This window comes from Myxocyprinus asiaticus, chromosome 18 (assembly GCF_019703515.2).
Source record: "Myxocyprinus asiaticus isolate MX2 ecotype Aquarium Trade chromosome 18, UBuf_Myxa_2, whole genome shotgun sequence".
NCBI classification, from domain to species: domain Eukaryota; kingdom Metazoa; phylum Chordata; class Actinopteri; order Cypriniformes; family Catostomidae; genus Myxocyprinus; species Myxocyprinus asiaticus.
In genome coordinates this window covers 24,502,795-24,519,211 of record NC_059361.1, presented here as the reverse complement: position 1 = coordinate 24,519,211, position 16,417 = coordinate 24,502,795, and the positions used below count along the sequence as shown (strand labels likewise).

Genomic DNA, 16,417 nt, shown 5'->3' with positions numbered 1-16,417 from the left:
AATTATTGCTAATAACCAAATCCACTCCTGAACGAAGCCCCAACATTTTGTATGAGGAGCAAACCAAAATTTAAGATGCTGTTCACTGATCATCTTTCCGTCTTCCAAAGCTTTCAATCTTATTTGCGGACACAGTTTTCCAGCATGCTACATTATCACGTTACGTGTTTTTAAGGTAAATACTCTATGGAGTTTTAAATTAACAAATCCTACATGCCTAACCGAAACCTTTAACCGAAACCTAACCAATAGTGTCATAAAATGCAATGTGAGATGATAGAGCAGTAATTTTAAAACCTCTTATTTTTTTTCTAGTTTCAAGTAAACAAAACCAATGCTCTGCCCTAAATTATTCATCTAAACCTTACCGAAAGATTTCAGAAGACCTAGGATCAAGAATTGTTGCTTTGCATAAAGCTGGAAAGGGTTACAAAGTTATTTCAAGATCTTGGAGATCAAAGATGACTCAAAGGGCACACCGCAGAATGCTCAATGAGGTAACAAACAGTGGCAAATTCTCAGGGCCAGCAAAGCCATCTCTGCTGGCCTAACATGCCAAATAAATAAATATTTTTCATCCTTTCATTCTCAATCACCTTTTTGCCTATGTATTTTTAATCGCTTTCCACTCTTAATTAAACTACAAACAAAAAACGTTTATCCAGTCAGAATTTATTCCTTGATACTTACAAGCAAATTGTGACAACTGTTTCACAAATCGCATGCCCAAAGCCGAAGCAGCACGTGAGTCTGAGCTCCACCCCCTCAGGCCTTTAGAATTTCCAGAGAATCCCTCAACAGTGCAAATGAATGAGCATATAAAGACAGATTGTCAGATTCATCAGCCAATCAGATTGATTTATTTGTTCTTGGTGGGTGTGATCTTTAGGAAATATCCAGGTTGAGGCCTTCTAGCTGGCCTTGAGTGATGCAATCACGCTTTAAGTGATGTACGTAATTTGAAAGTGAAGAGCGTGAGATCTTGCTGACCAGTCGGCTGTTACTGCTGTTATTGCCGTTGAGAAAGAGATCCGTATGGATTTAAAAACAGGAGATGTTCTGCATGACTGTGTGATTGCTTAATTTATTAAACAGGAAAGGAGGACTGATTTTCACTTCAAGTAAATTGGTAAGTGCTTTTTGGATTGTTATAGCAACATCAGGAGTTTTCTAAGTGTAAATTAGGCTGCTTGAGCATTCAGTGTCGGATCAAGTTTTGAAAAGTAGTGCTGCATTCCATTCAACTCGGAAAGTCAGATTTTACAATTTTCTACTAGGAAAAGTGCAATAAAATGCATCTTTAAGTCATAATTACAACTTGTAGGCTTGTGCAGAAATTCTCAACTCCGATTTCGCCGAGATGCAGGGGCATGATGTCACACAAACATTTCGACGCTCAGGGAGATACTGTATACAAACTAAGTGATAAACATTCACTTTATTAAGTAATATCGATAAATGAGTTTGTTTCTACATTACATGATATTAAAGCTTATTTAACAAATGCCTGCAGAAACAGGTGTATAAAACATTATAATCTCTTTTGATAATCGTACACCTGAAGCACAAATGCTAGGGCTGCAGCATTGTTTATCAGTTGGGTTGCTAGGAGACATCTCTAATGAGAGTCAAACCCCTGCTAAGCTAATGGGAGCATTGCAGTTTTGTTTCCTTAAATATCATCTTCAGAATATCGGGGAATGGCATTTATTTATGGTTGGAGATATCAAGTAGGAATATCCCACATCCAACTTAAATGGAATGCTGCATAACCGTGTACCCTGACGAAACGAAATTTATTGCAAGCAACGTTTAAATCACAAATATTATTAGATAGATTTTTTAAGGTATTATAGACCTCCTTGGTAGATTCATATGAAAAATTGTGATTTTTGAATGTCTGTTCGGGAGATGTTCATTTCACAAAACAGTCATGCTGCAGTTAAAATCAGACTTGCTTGAGCATTAAGTGTCATTTCAAGTTCTGGCTTTCGTACGTGGATGTGTTTTTAAATTATACATTATGCGACATAATGTATGATGCCCAAAGGCATAGGGTGTCTTATTCATTGTGAAACTATGTTTTCTTAATGGCATGAATCACACTGAAGGCCTAGACTTCAAATGCATGGCTCACCACTAGTAACAAAGAACCCTAGAGTGACAGCTAAAGACTTGAAGGAGTCATTGAAACTGGTTAATATCTCTGTTTATGAGTCTACTATACTGAAAACATCCATGGCAGGACACCACAAAGGAAGCTGCTGCATTCTTAAAAAAACATTGCTGTGCACCTGAAGTTTGCCAAAGACCACTTTGAAACTCCACTGTGCTACTGGGAAAATGTATTGTGAACTGATGAAAAAAAGGTTGAATTGTTGGGAAGAAAACACAGCACTACATATGGTGTAAAAAGGGCACCGCACACCAACATTAAAACATCATCTCAAGGATGAAGTACAGTGGAGGGAGCATCATGATTTGGGGCTTCTTTGCTGCTTTGGGGCCTGGACCGCTTGCCATCATCGAGGGAAAATGAATCCCCAAGTTTATCAAGATATCCTACAGGATTATGTCAGGGTGGCTCTGTGCCAGCTGAAGCTTAGTAGAAGCTGAGTGATGCAGCAGGAAAATGACCCTAAACATCGAAGTAAAGCCACACAGAATGGCTCCAAAAATAGAAAATCCACCTTTTGGAGAGGCCCAGTCAGAGCCCAGACCTTAACCCAATAGAGATGCTGTGGAATGACCTCAAGAGAGCTGTTCACAACAGACATCCTTAGAATATAGCTGAGCTGAAGCCGTTCTGTAAGGAAGAATGGTCCAAAATTCCTTCTGAACGTTGTGCAGGTCTAATCCGCAGCTACCAGAAATGCTTGGTTGAGATTATTGCTGCCAAAGGAGGTTCAGCCAATTATTAAATCCAAGGGTTCACGTACTTTTTCACAGCACTGTGAATGTTTAATTGGATGTGTTCACTAAAGACGTGAAAGATTATAATTTTTTATGTGTTGTTAGCTTAATCACATTGTGTTTGTCTATACTTGTGACTTTGATGAAGATGAGATCACATTTTATGACCAATTAATGCAGAAAACCAGCTAATTCAAAAGGGTTCACATACTTTTTCTTGCCATTGTAGTTGCATGTACATTTATGATATGGTGGGTTTTTTGTTCTTTTTTGAGCTTGACAGATTAATTGTGGGTGAACTATTTCTTTAAATTTCTGTTATGTCACCATAGATATCACATGAGAGTGAGAGTTTTGGGTATTATTATTTATATACATAATGTTCAGAATACCACCATTATATTTTCTGACTTGAAAGCTGTTCCTCTAGAAAACCATCATATGGAAGTAGTCACCACTGCAGACACCCTGTGCACAAACACTTGAATATTTCAGGGAATGGCCTGTCACTAACTGCATAACAGTAACCCACTCACTAATGGCACACAGGGAATGTGATGTTTCTGAAAAGTGCTACTCTGGGCAGACTCAGTACAACGGGGTTTGCATAAATATTTTGTGGAAGTCTGTGTTGTAGCATCTGAATAACAGATTGATCTAAATGTTCTGTCATCATTGGAGAAGGAAAGATCACCTTCCTTCCTCTAAAATAACTTTTCTACCAAAAACGTATGTATGTGTTTCACAAACAAATAGATGTTCTCTCTCAAACACACAAACATCCACTTATTATTGCAATCTAAAATATAGACAATATTTTATGACTGAGCCATTGAGTGATCATAAATGACTTCAAAAGCTTGCTACTCTTTAGCAGTGACATGTTCTATACCACAGCTTGCGAGGTATACAGTATGACATTCTGCAGATTGCAAAACATGTTTCCCCTTACATTATGTTTTTGCTTGGTGAGAGAGTTGCCGCAAGCTTGATGTTGCTAAATATTTCATTTAATCTCTACTTCAGAGGTGGATCATCAAGATTTATCAATAATGTAGTGATTAAAATGATGTGTGTATTCCAGTGTGTGTGTGTGCACACAACCTTTCACCTCTCTCTCTTTTATTTACTGACCTACACACAATGTATGGACTGCAGAAAACATAACCATGGACCATTGACCGTGATTAAAACGTATCGTCACAATGGCCCTCTCTAAACACATGATAAATTCTTATATTCAATGCAGTGTTGTTCTCATAACAACAACAAACAAGAACATGCAAAAGATCTCAAAATGGAAAAAGGAAAGGAACACAGATGTTTTAAAAATGTATTCACCACCAAACAACATTTATATTGTAATTTATTTGTTGTTCTGTATGCCTCAATATAATATTAATAGTAAAATGCATCCAATTCCAAAATGTAAAAAATCTGTAAAGTATCTGTACAAAGAGATTTTTCACTTGTAATTGCAGAAAAAATTATAAAACATTATTAAAATATTTAGTCTTTAAAACTAAAAAGATAAAACATTTATTTACATCCAACAATATATTAATCATTTGTTATCGAATTGTAATTATCCACCTAATTTAGTATTTTATGCAAAATTAATAAATAATAAATTCCCTTTCATACAGATTTATATAAATGTTTTTGCCCCTTTTGATGAATAGCATGTCTGTCTTTAACTCTTCAATTTAGACACAGAGTACTGATTGTAACGCTGATTCATTTCAGTTGTTCTTAACATTAATTCCTGAAAGGATGTGAGCTTATCACAAAATTAACCAAGCCTAAAGTTAGACTTGGGAGAGTCTTGAGGCACTGGAATGTCTATAAAGTTACTCTTACCCTGAATTAGATACATGAGAATTAGGTTGCATTGTCATTCTACATTGTTAAGCTGTTTGTGTCAAAATATGAAACTGTGCTGAAGATTATTAAGAGCAACCCCAAAAGATTATTTTACTTGCTACATGTAGCAAACGGTTGCACTACATTTTTATCACCAAATGGCTGACTAGCCTTTGCAGATCTTCAGTCCGTATACGGGTGGTTTCCAGCACCTCTTCATGATTAGCCCTCTCTTTGCTGTCATAATCAGTCACTACCTTGTTGGTAATAATTGAGAGTCCAAACACACGCAACCCACAGTGTCGAGCGACCACCACCTCTGGAACGGTACTCATACCTAGAGTGCAGACACAAAGAAACGATCATCCCAAATGAACTGTCAGATGGCCCTATTTTTTAATGAATTAGTAATATTTTTAAGGTTAAACTGATATTTCACCCAAAAATGAGAATTCTGTCATTATTTACTCACCCTCATATAATTCCAAACCCAAATGACTTTCTTTCTTCTGCAGTACAAAGGAGAATAAATTCAAATTTTCAGAATTTCTCCTTTCGTGCTAAGCAGAACAAAGAAGGTCAAACAGGTTTGGAATAACATGAGCGTGAGTAAATAATGACAAAATTCTAATTTTTTGAGTGAACTATCCCTTTAATATAATATTTCTAAATAAATCTACACTAAAAAAAAAAACTATTTTGTGAAGTAAATATAGCAGAAAAGATTAAGTGCATTCTACATTAAAATACTGTAGTTAGTTTAAGAATGAACTTAAAAATATTAAGTAAATTATATATTCATACAAGCTCAAGCTCTAGCTTATAAGTAAATATAAGATTGTTTGTAATGTTGAAAATGTATCATCATTTATTAATCCTAAAGCAGGAAACTTTGTCATATTTATTTGCTAATTTGAGTAAATTTCACTGGTAAATAAAGTACATTTTACTTTTCGAAGCTGGTGTTCCCAGCATTTACTGGGCTTGAATTATTAATGAGCTTGCATGGATTCACTGTTTGCAAGTTTATTTACACCGTTTTTATTGTTAAATTTGTTGTTATGTTTCGTAACTTCTTGTTTTGTGCAGTCTTAAGTTCATTTTCTACTCAGAATGACCTGTTCATGATCAAAAAAGGTTATCTGTTGATTGTCACTGCTATGGTGTCTTGTGCACCAAGTGTTGAGGTCTGCGTGTGCAGCTCTAGATCTCATTTCTATTACCGGTAATGCAGGGTGATTTTGTCTTATAGACTACATAGCATGCATTAAGTTTCCCTGTGGGAGACTTCCATATATCATGTAGTATATGATAAATCAAATGTTATTAAAGAAATTTTAAATTGTGATGTTATAATAAGATGATTATTTAAATTTTACTTAGTTTATTTAAGTACCATGTATAATATATTTGTAAATTACTGAATTTACTGAAATGTTTAAGATAAATTTACTCACTTTAATCAATATTATGTCATAAAGTAGATTTAAGATTTAAGATTTACTTAGAAAAAAGTGTGCAAAAACTTGCAAAATAAAAATTTAGTAACTTACTAGTAATTATTTTCAGTATAAATGATTATAAATATTTGTGGTTCTTTTAACAATCTCTTTTAACTTATAATACATGCATTTTGTCTTGCTCGCAAGTGACAGCATTCCATAGAAAGTGTTTTATAGTACATACCTACAGCATCCGCCCCAAGCATCTGTAGAACTCGACATTCAGCAATCGTCTCATAAGAGGGTCCAGCCAACATGCAGTAAATGCCCTCCTGGAGGAAGGAGGCACAGCCCAGTTGTTCAGCAATCTTCCTGGCCAGTCGCGCCAAGTCTCTATCATATGCATCAGACATGCAGGGAAAGCGCACTCCAAATCTACAGAAACATATTACAAATCCTTGAAGAAGAGCTATTTAGATGATATTCAAAGGCTGATAGCAGAAACCTAAACTAAATTATTTAAAAAACTGTTTACTCCTATCAGTAAAAACATACATGTATTTTTCAAATAAAAATAAATCATTTAATTACAAATAAGTTTAATCCATTCCTTTCATTTTCTGCCCAATTTTTCAAGTTCTGTAGGTCATTCAGACAAGCTTTTTTATTGACATAATGGTAACAACAAAACACGACCACAAATATATATACAGTATGATTATATGTTTGAATAATATATTTAAACTGTTAATACACTACTAATTCACCTGTCCTCATTTCGACCACACAAGGGATTTTGACCTGCAAAGCCCGGCATGTTGATATGGTCTTTGATTAACATGATGTCACCCACTTTAAACTTGGGATTTAGTCCTCCAGCAGCATTAGTCACAATCAGAGTCTCAATACCAAGGAGGAAGAACACTCTTACTGGGTATGTGACCTAAAACATGGTGAGAATAACATAATATGTTTTATTATTATTATTATTATTATTATTATCTTCATGAAATAGGAAACTGAAGATTGGTATATACTGTAGTTTTTATCCCTCTTTGTCTAAACTGTATAATTCTCAGGCCAATTAATATGGGCCTTTGGTAGTCTTTGAACATTTGCAGTAATGCTATTAGCTGAAAAACAGATTGTCCCACCAATAACTCATGCCATTGGTTTAGCCATTGTTACTGTCAGGCAGGTTGGTATGCTCAAACAAACAGAGCCTTGGTTTTTACACTTTTTGGGTGAACTATCCTATGAATCCAACTGATTGTTGTTTCTGAACAATAAACTGCTATAGGAGAAAGCTTTTAAACAGCAAAAAACTACACACTTCACCTTTTAGTAAATTTGAGAAACTGAACATGTTAGGAAATGGTTTTTGCCCCAGCTGGCACTGAATTAAGAAATGACACTCAAACACATGACTGCTTTTCTACAATACAGTCAAGAATGTGGAAAGCAATTTCAGTCACTCATAAACAAACAAGCCCAAGAATCATAAATAACAGAAACACATATTTCACTTGGCTTCTGCAACAAAGAACAAGTATATGTCTGTGCATTTCTGAACATTGTTTAACCACTGAAGTTATGTTGTAAAAGTTTAAAGGAGGCATTACTGAATGAAAGAGAAAGTTATCAAAGGTTAACTGTGCTCTTCTCTGTTCTACTTAAATTGTTGATAGTAGTGCTAAGTAATGCTGAGAAATCAATGGTTAAACACAGAATAACCTATATGTTAGTGCTGTGGTTTATTATTGCTAAAGGAAAAGAAAAATTGAAAGATTGACTTTGATTCTTTTCAAAGCATTTATTAAAAATGGAAGAGAACTCGTTTGAAAAGTGACAATGTGCTTTTTCAAAAACCATTTTCCAATAACTCATAGTTATCAAAACCCAATTGCTTTTACATATATTTTGGTTCTGGTTTTGTTTTTAGACATGCTTTCTTTGTGCAAACATGATAAACACATTGTTTGTTACAGTCCGCAGAAAAAGCAGGTGAATTGCGATACTCACATTTTAATAAGATACAATAGTGCATGAAATACACACCCACTGAGAGGACAATTTTCCTTTTGAGGTGTTTTTGGAGAATGATACTCACCATGGCTATGTTATAGCCTTCATAGAAATGGAAACGGCCTTGCATACAAACACACTGCTTGCCATTCAGCTCTCCAAACACCAGCTGGCCTTTATGTCCTTGCACTGAAGAGACAAGAGGAAAATCAGGGGGGTTGTATGTTTTAATGTTTCTTACAGTAATACAATGATCAGATATTGTCAATACAATTACAAATGTCAACACTGCAGCATTGCAGTTTCACAATAAGTGAATTGCTAGGTTGTTAGATGTTACAATTTGGGTAAATATTAACATCTTTGTTTTACCTTTCTATTTGTGTGTATTCAATGAATAGGTTATGAAACAAATGTGAAATCCTCACAATACACCAATGGTTTTTGTGAATTTTAGTAACTCATATGACAGAAAAATCTGTCTCCTACCTGTACTGTGGGGGAATCGGGGGATTTTATCAAAAGGAAATATGGTCTTGTTGTCCAGCAGGTCAGCCAATCCACCCAGCCCTGAGCCACAGATAATTGCCACTTTGGGTCGGATATCTGTATGAGCAAACAGCCAGTCTGCTGTTTCTTTGTACTCTTCATAGCTGTAGCTAGACAGAAACAAAAACTGTGTTTCTGCTTAAAAAAAATTCAAGGGGCAGGCTCGCAAGATTCAGTCATTTATTAATAGTATACTTTGCAGTGGCAAAATTAAAGTCACACTGTTGGATCATGTCTGACTAGGAGTCATTTCTTAATTGAGGTAACAGTTGGTTGTGAAATACTGTAGGTAGCTGTCAGAATGATCTGTGTTTGATACACACACGTTAACGTAAAATGACCTGTCAAGTGCAGTGACCCTATCAAGTTGCTTTGAGAGGGAGGACAATGATGAGATGCAAGTCAGCTGACAACAGTATTTAGAATAGAAAAAGAAACCACACACTTGTCTAAAGCAGCAAAAGCTTTTTTTAGACAAATATATTCAGTTATTTATTCTATTGTATTATACTGTACTTCATTCTGTTTGCCATTATCTCTGATATTGTGCTGCAGTATGTTGAATGACCCCTTTTACTGTCTTTACTGTCACATTTAGATGGTCTTCAACAATCAGTGTAGTAAATTATTTCCAGTAACTATCTAAGTGTGCAAGCTGCTGTATAACCCTGGTAGTGTTACCATACAAGCCAAATGACATGCAGTAGAGCGTTAAATCAATTGGTAACACTTTACAACAGGATCTATTTGTTAGATTTAGAAAATGTATCAGGTATTGTGGTAACACCAATAAGGTTCCATTTGTTTACATTAATTAACAACATTAGTTCATATGAACTAACAATAAACAATCCTTTTACAGCATTTATTAATCTTGTTTAATGTTAATTTCAACATCTAGTAATCCATTTTTAAAATCAAAAGTTGTATATGTTAACATTAGATAATGCTCTATGAACTAACAATGAACAATTTTTTTTTTTTTGTAAAGTAACATTAACAAAGATTAATAAATGCTGTAAAAAATAATTTGCTCATTATTAGTTCATGATACCTAATGCATTAACTAATGTTAATGTATGGAACCTTATTGTAAAGTGTTACCGGTATTATGAACTAATAATATACAATATATTTTTACAGTATTTATTAATCTTTATTGTTATATGTTACAAATTAATTTATAAAGATAGTATTGTTCACTGTTAGTTCATAACATATACAACTTTTAAAAATGTCTAAAAATGTAATAGTATGTGTAGAAATTAACATTAACCAAGATGAATTAGTGCTGAAAAAGTATTGTTCTTTAGTAATGTTAACTAATGTAGTTGTGTAACCAATCAATTTATGAGCTGTAACTAATAGAAAAAATAATAAACAGTATTATCAATGGTCGATACTAATCACTGGGCATTAGCTGGGTGTTTATCCAAAGCAGGTCATGCCATGTTTTGCTTTGTCATGTATTGTAATTGTTGGCTTTATGCTTGTAGTTATTCAATATGACAGTGCCAAAAGCAACAGTCTGTCACCAACCCAGTATGCTCTTTGGTTCTCATAAAGTTTCTATCAACTCTTTAGTTAACCACCATAAAGCGTTAATCATCCTAATCTGAATTAAGATATGATGCATATAAATCTAGTCTTATTAGTCTGGGAACAAAAAAAAAAGAAAACTTTAAATGCATCCTTGTGGAACTGCTTACGTAGTTGGGCTAGCCACGTTTATGATTAGGAAGCTTTTCGAACATGTAACATGTTGGGTAGGAAGAGCCCAATGGACGTGTTGTAAGCATGCGCTGTCCGTGGTGCTGCAGGGCGTTGCTGGATCAGCACTTTCCATTCAGAGCGCTTCCACCAGGATGAGCTTCAAACAGTACGTGACTGCGAAACACTCATTGAGAATGCACAATAGGTCACTTATTTTCTAATCACAGTGCTGCCCATTTTTTGACTTTCAAAAGGCCTGCCAACAGCTATGATGTCCTTTTTTGGGACCGTGCTTATTGCAGCCTGTCTCTTTAAGAGCTGCGTATAATTCTGTGCGCACTCCAAGCTGAATAGGAGGATTCTGCTACGCAACCATGATTACGGATGGTAGATTTTATAAATATGCAGTTACTCTTTTTTTATTATTATTTGATTCGAGCATCTGATCAACCGAAAATAACCCCATTCTAAACATGTTCTCATGTTTACAGTCAAAGTGGAAGTTGAATAGTGGTATAAAAATTAAGAATAACGGACAGAAGGATGAAAATCCTTTAGAGGATAGAGGCTGCATGTAAAACATATAGGTCATTTTAAATGATATGCCACCTGTTCAGATAAGACTTCAGATTTGCATGTGACATAGAGCCTTGTTTAGCAAAGGGATGAAAATTAAGTGACAGCGAGGAAGCGCAACTCAAGATATCACATATAATCTGGCACTCTCTGCATATATTTGTTTTTCACCTTACCTGCATTCGTTGGATGTTGACATGTCCGCAGTGGCTGTTTGCATGAGTGACAATACAGAGAAACCTGAGCAAGCCAAAGGTCAAATAACCGAAGGGTGGTGTGACGGAGGAGGAGTTGTTCTTAAACTCTTTTCTTAAAAAGCTCTCGTTGTTCTAATCCAATTTTCTGTTAGGGTGGGCCGCTCACTGGCCCGCACTTAGAAGAGCCTTGAGAACTGTCATCCTGCCAGGACCAACACAGACATGCCTCACTGACACCACAGCAGGGAAAAGAACGTGTTTGCCTATAGTTTTACTAAATGGTCCTGGTAAAGTTTCACTAGTCACACGCGGAGACTGTAATTATGGATGTTTCTTTTTTTTTCTATTTATTTTACATTTAAATACAAGATGAAAAGCCTGAAGTTAACGTTATTGTAATATCAAAGCCTCTTCTTTATTGTCCATTAGCTAAAATTACTTAAGTAACTTGCCACCTTATTATGACACATATTCAGTCCAAATTGTAATATGGAAAGTGTATCAAGTTAAAAATAATATATATATATATATATATATATATATATATATATATATATATATATATATATATATATATATACATACATATACACACTACCAGTCAAAAGTTTTGAAACACTTGACTGAAATGTTTCTCATGATCTTAAAAATCTTTTGATCTGAAGGTGTATGCTTAAATGTTTGAAATTATAAAAATACAAATTAAATAGTTTTGTAGACAAAAATATAATTGTGCCACTATATTAATTCATGTCATTATATAACTAAAATTTAATAAATAAAAAATAAAATTCAAAAAAAGGTTTTTGAAATTGATGACTTGGACCAAATAATAAAGAAAAGCAGCCAATAAGTGCCCAACATAGATGGGAACTCCTTCAATACTGTTTAAAAAGCATCCCAGGGTGATACCTCAAGAAGTTGGTTGAGAAAATGTCAAGAGTACATGTCTGCAAATTCTCGGCAAAGGGTGACTACTTTGAAGATGCTAAAATATAACACAGTTTTGATTTATTTTGGATTTTGTTTAGTCACAACATAATTCCCATAGTTCCATTTATGTTATTCCATAGTTTTGATGACTTTACTATTATTCTAAAATGTGAAAAATAAATAAATAAATAAATAAATAAATAATAATAAAGAATAAGTGTTTCAAAACTTTTGACTGGTAGTGTGTGTGTATATATATATATATATATATATATTTGCTTAATATTAATGGAGCAACATAATTTCTGTGAAAAGAAATAATAACAATAAGGTTGTTTTGATAAAATTCTTAAAAAAAACAAAAAAGTGGCGAAGGAGTCTTTTACCCCACACTTTGAAGTTAAAAATTTGAGTTAAAAATAACCACTTCAGAAAAGGGTTAGCCATTATCTGCTAATTTCGATTACATCTGGCATTTCATAACATCTCAAATATTCTTTTAACAAATGCATCACTGTTGTGACTGGATCAGTCAATGTGAGCCCACTTTGAACATTTTGCATAACAAATCTATTCGCCCCACTTAAGAAAAACAATGTGTTATATTGGGGCATTCAGCCCCTGCAACGGGGGGCTTTTTACCCCTTTCACTTATTGGACAGTTTAACAAAAAACATTTGATTTAATCACCTTGAACAAAACTGAAATCAATAAAAAATTATTTTGTCTAAAAATAAATGTGATAATTTCTGGGATTCTCATTAGCTACATAAACTACATTAGCTACATAAATAAATAAAAAAATAATATTAAATATTAGATACTGTTTAGATATTGCACGTGATGACCTCATGGATCAGGAATGTTTTGCAGTGTATTGTGACAAACAGGTGTTAGAGGAAAGTACTGTGGTAGTTTTTGTTGCTGTTTAGTGTTTTGGAAGAAAAAAATAAATAAATCAAAAGTGCCTTTTACCCCTGGGGGCCTTTCTACATATACAGTAACAATACGTTGTATCGGATACTTATAAGATAATCTCAGTATAAGAAAATGTTATAGCTTAATACAGCACATGGCAGGCATTCATGTCATGACAAGCAAGTGGGTGTACCACACCTGTTCAATCATCTGTTTTGATCATAGGCATATGCTGAACATCTGAACTTTGACTTTGGGTAACTATTGGAGGGATCAGAATTAGTACTCAATAAAGACAGAAATAATGAATGAAAAATAAGAATTATTGAGTGTGCTATAAAAAAGAACACTGTATAAATTGGAAACATTGAAATAGGCAGACTCTTATAGGTCTTATTTTTGCTTATTAATTTATTGGACCCACTTTATATTAGGTGTCTTTAACTATACTGTGTACTGTGCATTTGATACAATGAACATATTATGTATATAGGCTATGCATTGTCGCATTGTACTTGCATTTAAAGTACATGCATTTAATTACATCTGTAGTTACACTGTTAACCTTATGCCTAAACCCTAACCCTATACCTATCCATACCTCAACCTCAGTAGCAGAAAATGTGAATCTTGTGAGAATTTTGCAGAACAACATGTAGTTACACAATAAGTACATTGCATCGTATGTATTTTCATTTTAGTAAATAGTAGTTAAAGACACCTAATATAAAGTGGGATCATTCAATTTGGTGGAAATGACAATTTGTTACCCAAAATAGTGGACAAATAGTAAGATTTAAGCCTTCATTTGCAATTACACACATGCAAATGACCTTATATTTGTGAATATGAGACGATATTAAAAAACCCGCCGTGTTATCAGTCAATAAAAATAATCTTTCATGAACAGGGTGAAATAAACAAAATGTTAATCGTGGTTTTCTGCCATTGTAACATCAAATTTATGCCACCAAGTATACTTGTTCATTCAGCCTCCACGTAAACTGTAAACTCATATTTTAGGCAAAGGTATAGTACTCGAAAGTGGCACTTTGTTTATGTTTAAGTTGTTAAGGCACATATTCCTCACCCACTGCGCAAGCTGACAAATTTCAGCGAATCACATGGCATCTTTTAGCACGCCCACCAATTAGAAGGCTGTTTATTGAGTACATGTAGTTCCTTGGTGCCAAGGTAACTGCTGTCATGGTAACCATCAAAGTGGAGTCTTGTGAGCTAGCAGACGAAGATGAACAAAGTCTTATTCAAGCTGGCGTTTCACATACTTTGTTAATTTCGTTTGTTGTAAGACTTAGTTTATAATTCAGCAATGTAGCTACTTCATATAGTGATATTTTAAACGCTTGCGCGGATAAACAAAACATTACCAATGTAGAGAGCTAACATGCTAAAGTCGTCTATCCACCTACTATTAAAACTTTTCTTGTATGCATTTATTTTGCTTTCATTAGCAAAATGACATCACTAGCCTCTGACATCGCCTGAACACAATAAACTTAAGTTTGTTTCAAAATGTTAGTCTCTAATGTTCAGGCTGCGTATTCAACCCTTCAAAGTTCATGCGAGAAGATGCCAGTGCGGTTGAAAACAAAAGTGGTGGCACTCTGAAATCCCAAAGTGGTGAAACGGGAGGAGAAAGTCGCAAAGGTGAGCAGTTTAATACATTGTACCTTATATTTAACTGACACTACTTATATTAACTTACCGGACTTACTAAGAATAAGACACTCTTATTTTTAATAAATTAGTTTTATTTTACTTACATTCAACATAGTTTGATGTTCCATTTTTGATGAACAAACAGGAAATGTGATTGTTGTCACAAACACTAAAATGGCAGTGTCTCATAAACTTTTCACCATGCTCCCTAACTCTAGTCAGATGTCATGTTTTGGATTTTATTTTGTTTAAAGGGATAGTTCACCCAAAAATGAAAATTCTTTCATGCCATATGTGTATGACTTTCAAAGAAAGAAAGATTTTTAGAAGAATTTCTCAGCTGTGTAAGTCCATACAATGCAAGTGAGTAGTGGCCAGAACTTTGAAGCTCCAAAAAGCACATAAAAGCAGTATAAAAGTAATCCATATGACTCCAGTGGTTAAACCCATATCTTTAGAACTGCTTTGATAGGTGTGGGTGAGAAACAGGTCAATATTTGAGTCATTCCTACATTTCGGTGACATTTAAGTCCCAAATACAAGTTGTGGTATTTATATTGATTCATTTCACCCGATTACAATTTTAATAATCTTGCAGAAACAAGACCATTTATACACACATTTACACACTGTTGAGGGCCTAAAAGTTACATTTTAAATAACTGAAATCATTTTCAGCTATTGCACTGTCATTTCCATATGTCCCCAGAGCTGCATGTCAAACATATTTGACAAAAATAAGTGCTAAATCATTTGATTTCAATTTTTTCCTCATGCAATTAAGAGTTTAGTATTACATTTTCTCACTAACATGTATTCATTTGTGTTAAATGTGACATTTTAACACTGATAGTGGAGGTTTTTTGTGTGTCCCTTGATTTATTAATACTTATTATTAAATACTATGACCTCTAATTGAAGATATATGCTATGAAATGAAATCACGAACACTAGAGGTGGACATCAGCCATTCAGCAAAATATTTTTGAGTTATTTCGAGTTTGTAACTCTTTTGTTTTATTTATGTTTTCTTTTATTTTGTGGTGTTAGTCATATGTGTTCAAGCATAACATGTCCACCCTATTATGGGAAGATATATATGGGAAATTAATGTAATTTAAAAATTTCAATATATACTGTATATGTTAACAGAAATAAAATCATCAATATACATTTACAAATATGTTTGCTAGATATCATTCACAGAATGTCCACCCTTTATTGTCCACCCTTTTATTTTCCACCCTGACCCTGCCCATTTAACTGGATGGACATCTGAATTTTTTTAGTCATTTAGCTTGACCAGTATGACTAATACAATCTTTAACATGTCCCTTTCATGATGAAACATAAAGATATTTGTAAAAGTATATTTTATTTTTCAAAAGTTTAAAAGCCGAAATGTTAAAAATTTGTAGGAATGACCTTTTTCACTATAAATCTCCACCTTCACATTCACAGTCTTTTGTTTTTGGTGATTCACATTTTATGTGCATATCACCACCTACTGGGTAAGGAGGAGAATTTATAGCATAAAAGGACATAAATATTGTTCTGTTTCTCACCCACACTTATCATTTTACTTCTGAAGACATGGATTTAACCACT

At 34.1% G+C, this 16,417-nt stretch overlaps 1 protein-coding gene and 1 pseudogene across 1 annotated transcript; one reads left to right on the top strand and one right to left on the bottom strand.

Moving 5' to 3' along the window:
* Window positions 1–4,262: 4,262 nt before the first annotated feature.
* On the bottom strand, window positions 4,263–11,454 carry LOC127455980 (purine nucleoside phosphorylase-like). Its single transcript, XM_051724214.1, has 6 exons — window positions 11,258–11,454; window positions 8,733–8,902; window positions 8,329–8,432; window positions 6,986–7,161; window positions 6,463–6,653; window positions 4,263–5,113 (listed from the first exon to the last, which is right to left on the bottom strand). Exons 1-6 carry the CDS (start codon window positions 11,299–11,301, stop codon window positions 4,917–4,919), a joined length of 882 nt encoding a protein of 293 aa, XP_051580174.1. The 5' UTR covers window positions 11,302–11,454; the 3' UTR covers window positions 4,263–4,916.
* Window positions 11,455–14,330: 2,876 nt separating this feature from the next.
* LOC127455859 (hydrocephalus-inducing protein-like) overlaps window positions 14,331–16,417 on the top strand; it is a 111,753-nt pseudogene continuing 109,666 nt past the window's right edge.

Excerpts from the sequence above, each read along its gene's own strand:
- LOC127455980 (XM_051724214.1), bottom strand. The coding sequence starts at position 11,301 with ATGCAAACAGCCACTGCGGACATGTCAACATCCAACGAATGCAG. Across the intron at positions 8,903-11,257 it reads TCAACATCCAACGAATGCAG|CTACAGCTATGAAGAGTACA; the intron begins GTAAGGTGAAAA and ends GTTTCTGTCTAG. Across the intron at positions 5,114-6,462 it reads GCTTGGGGCGGATGCTGTAG|GTATGAGTACCGTTCCAGAG; the intron begins GTATGTACTATA and ends TCTGCACTCTAG.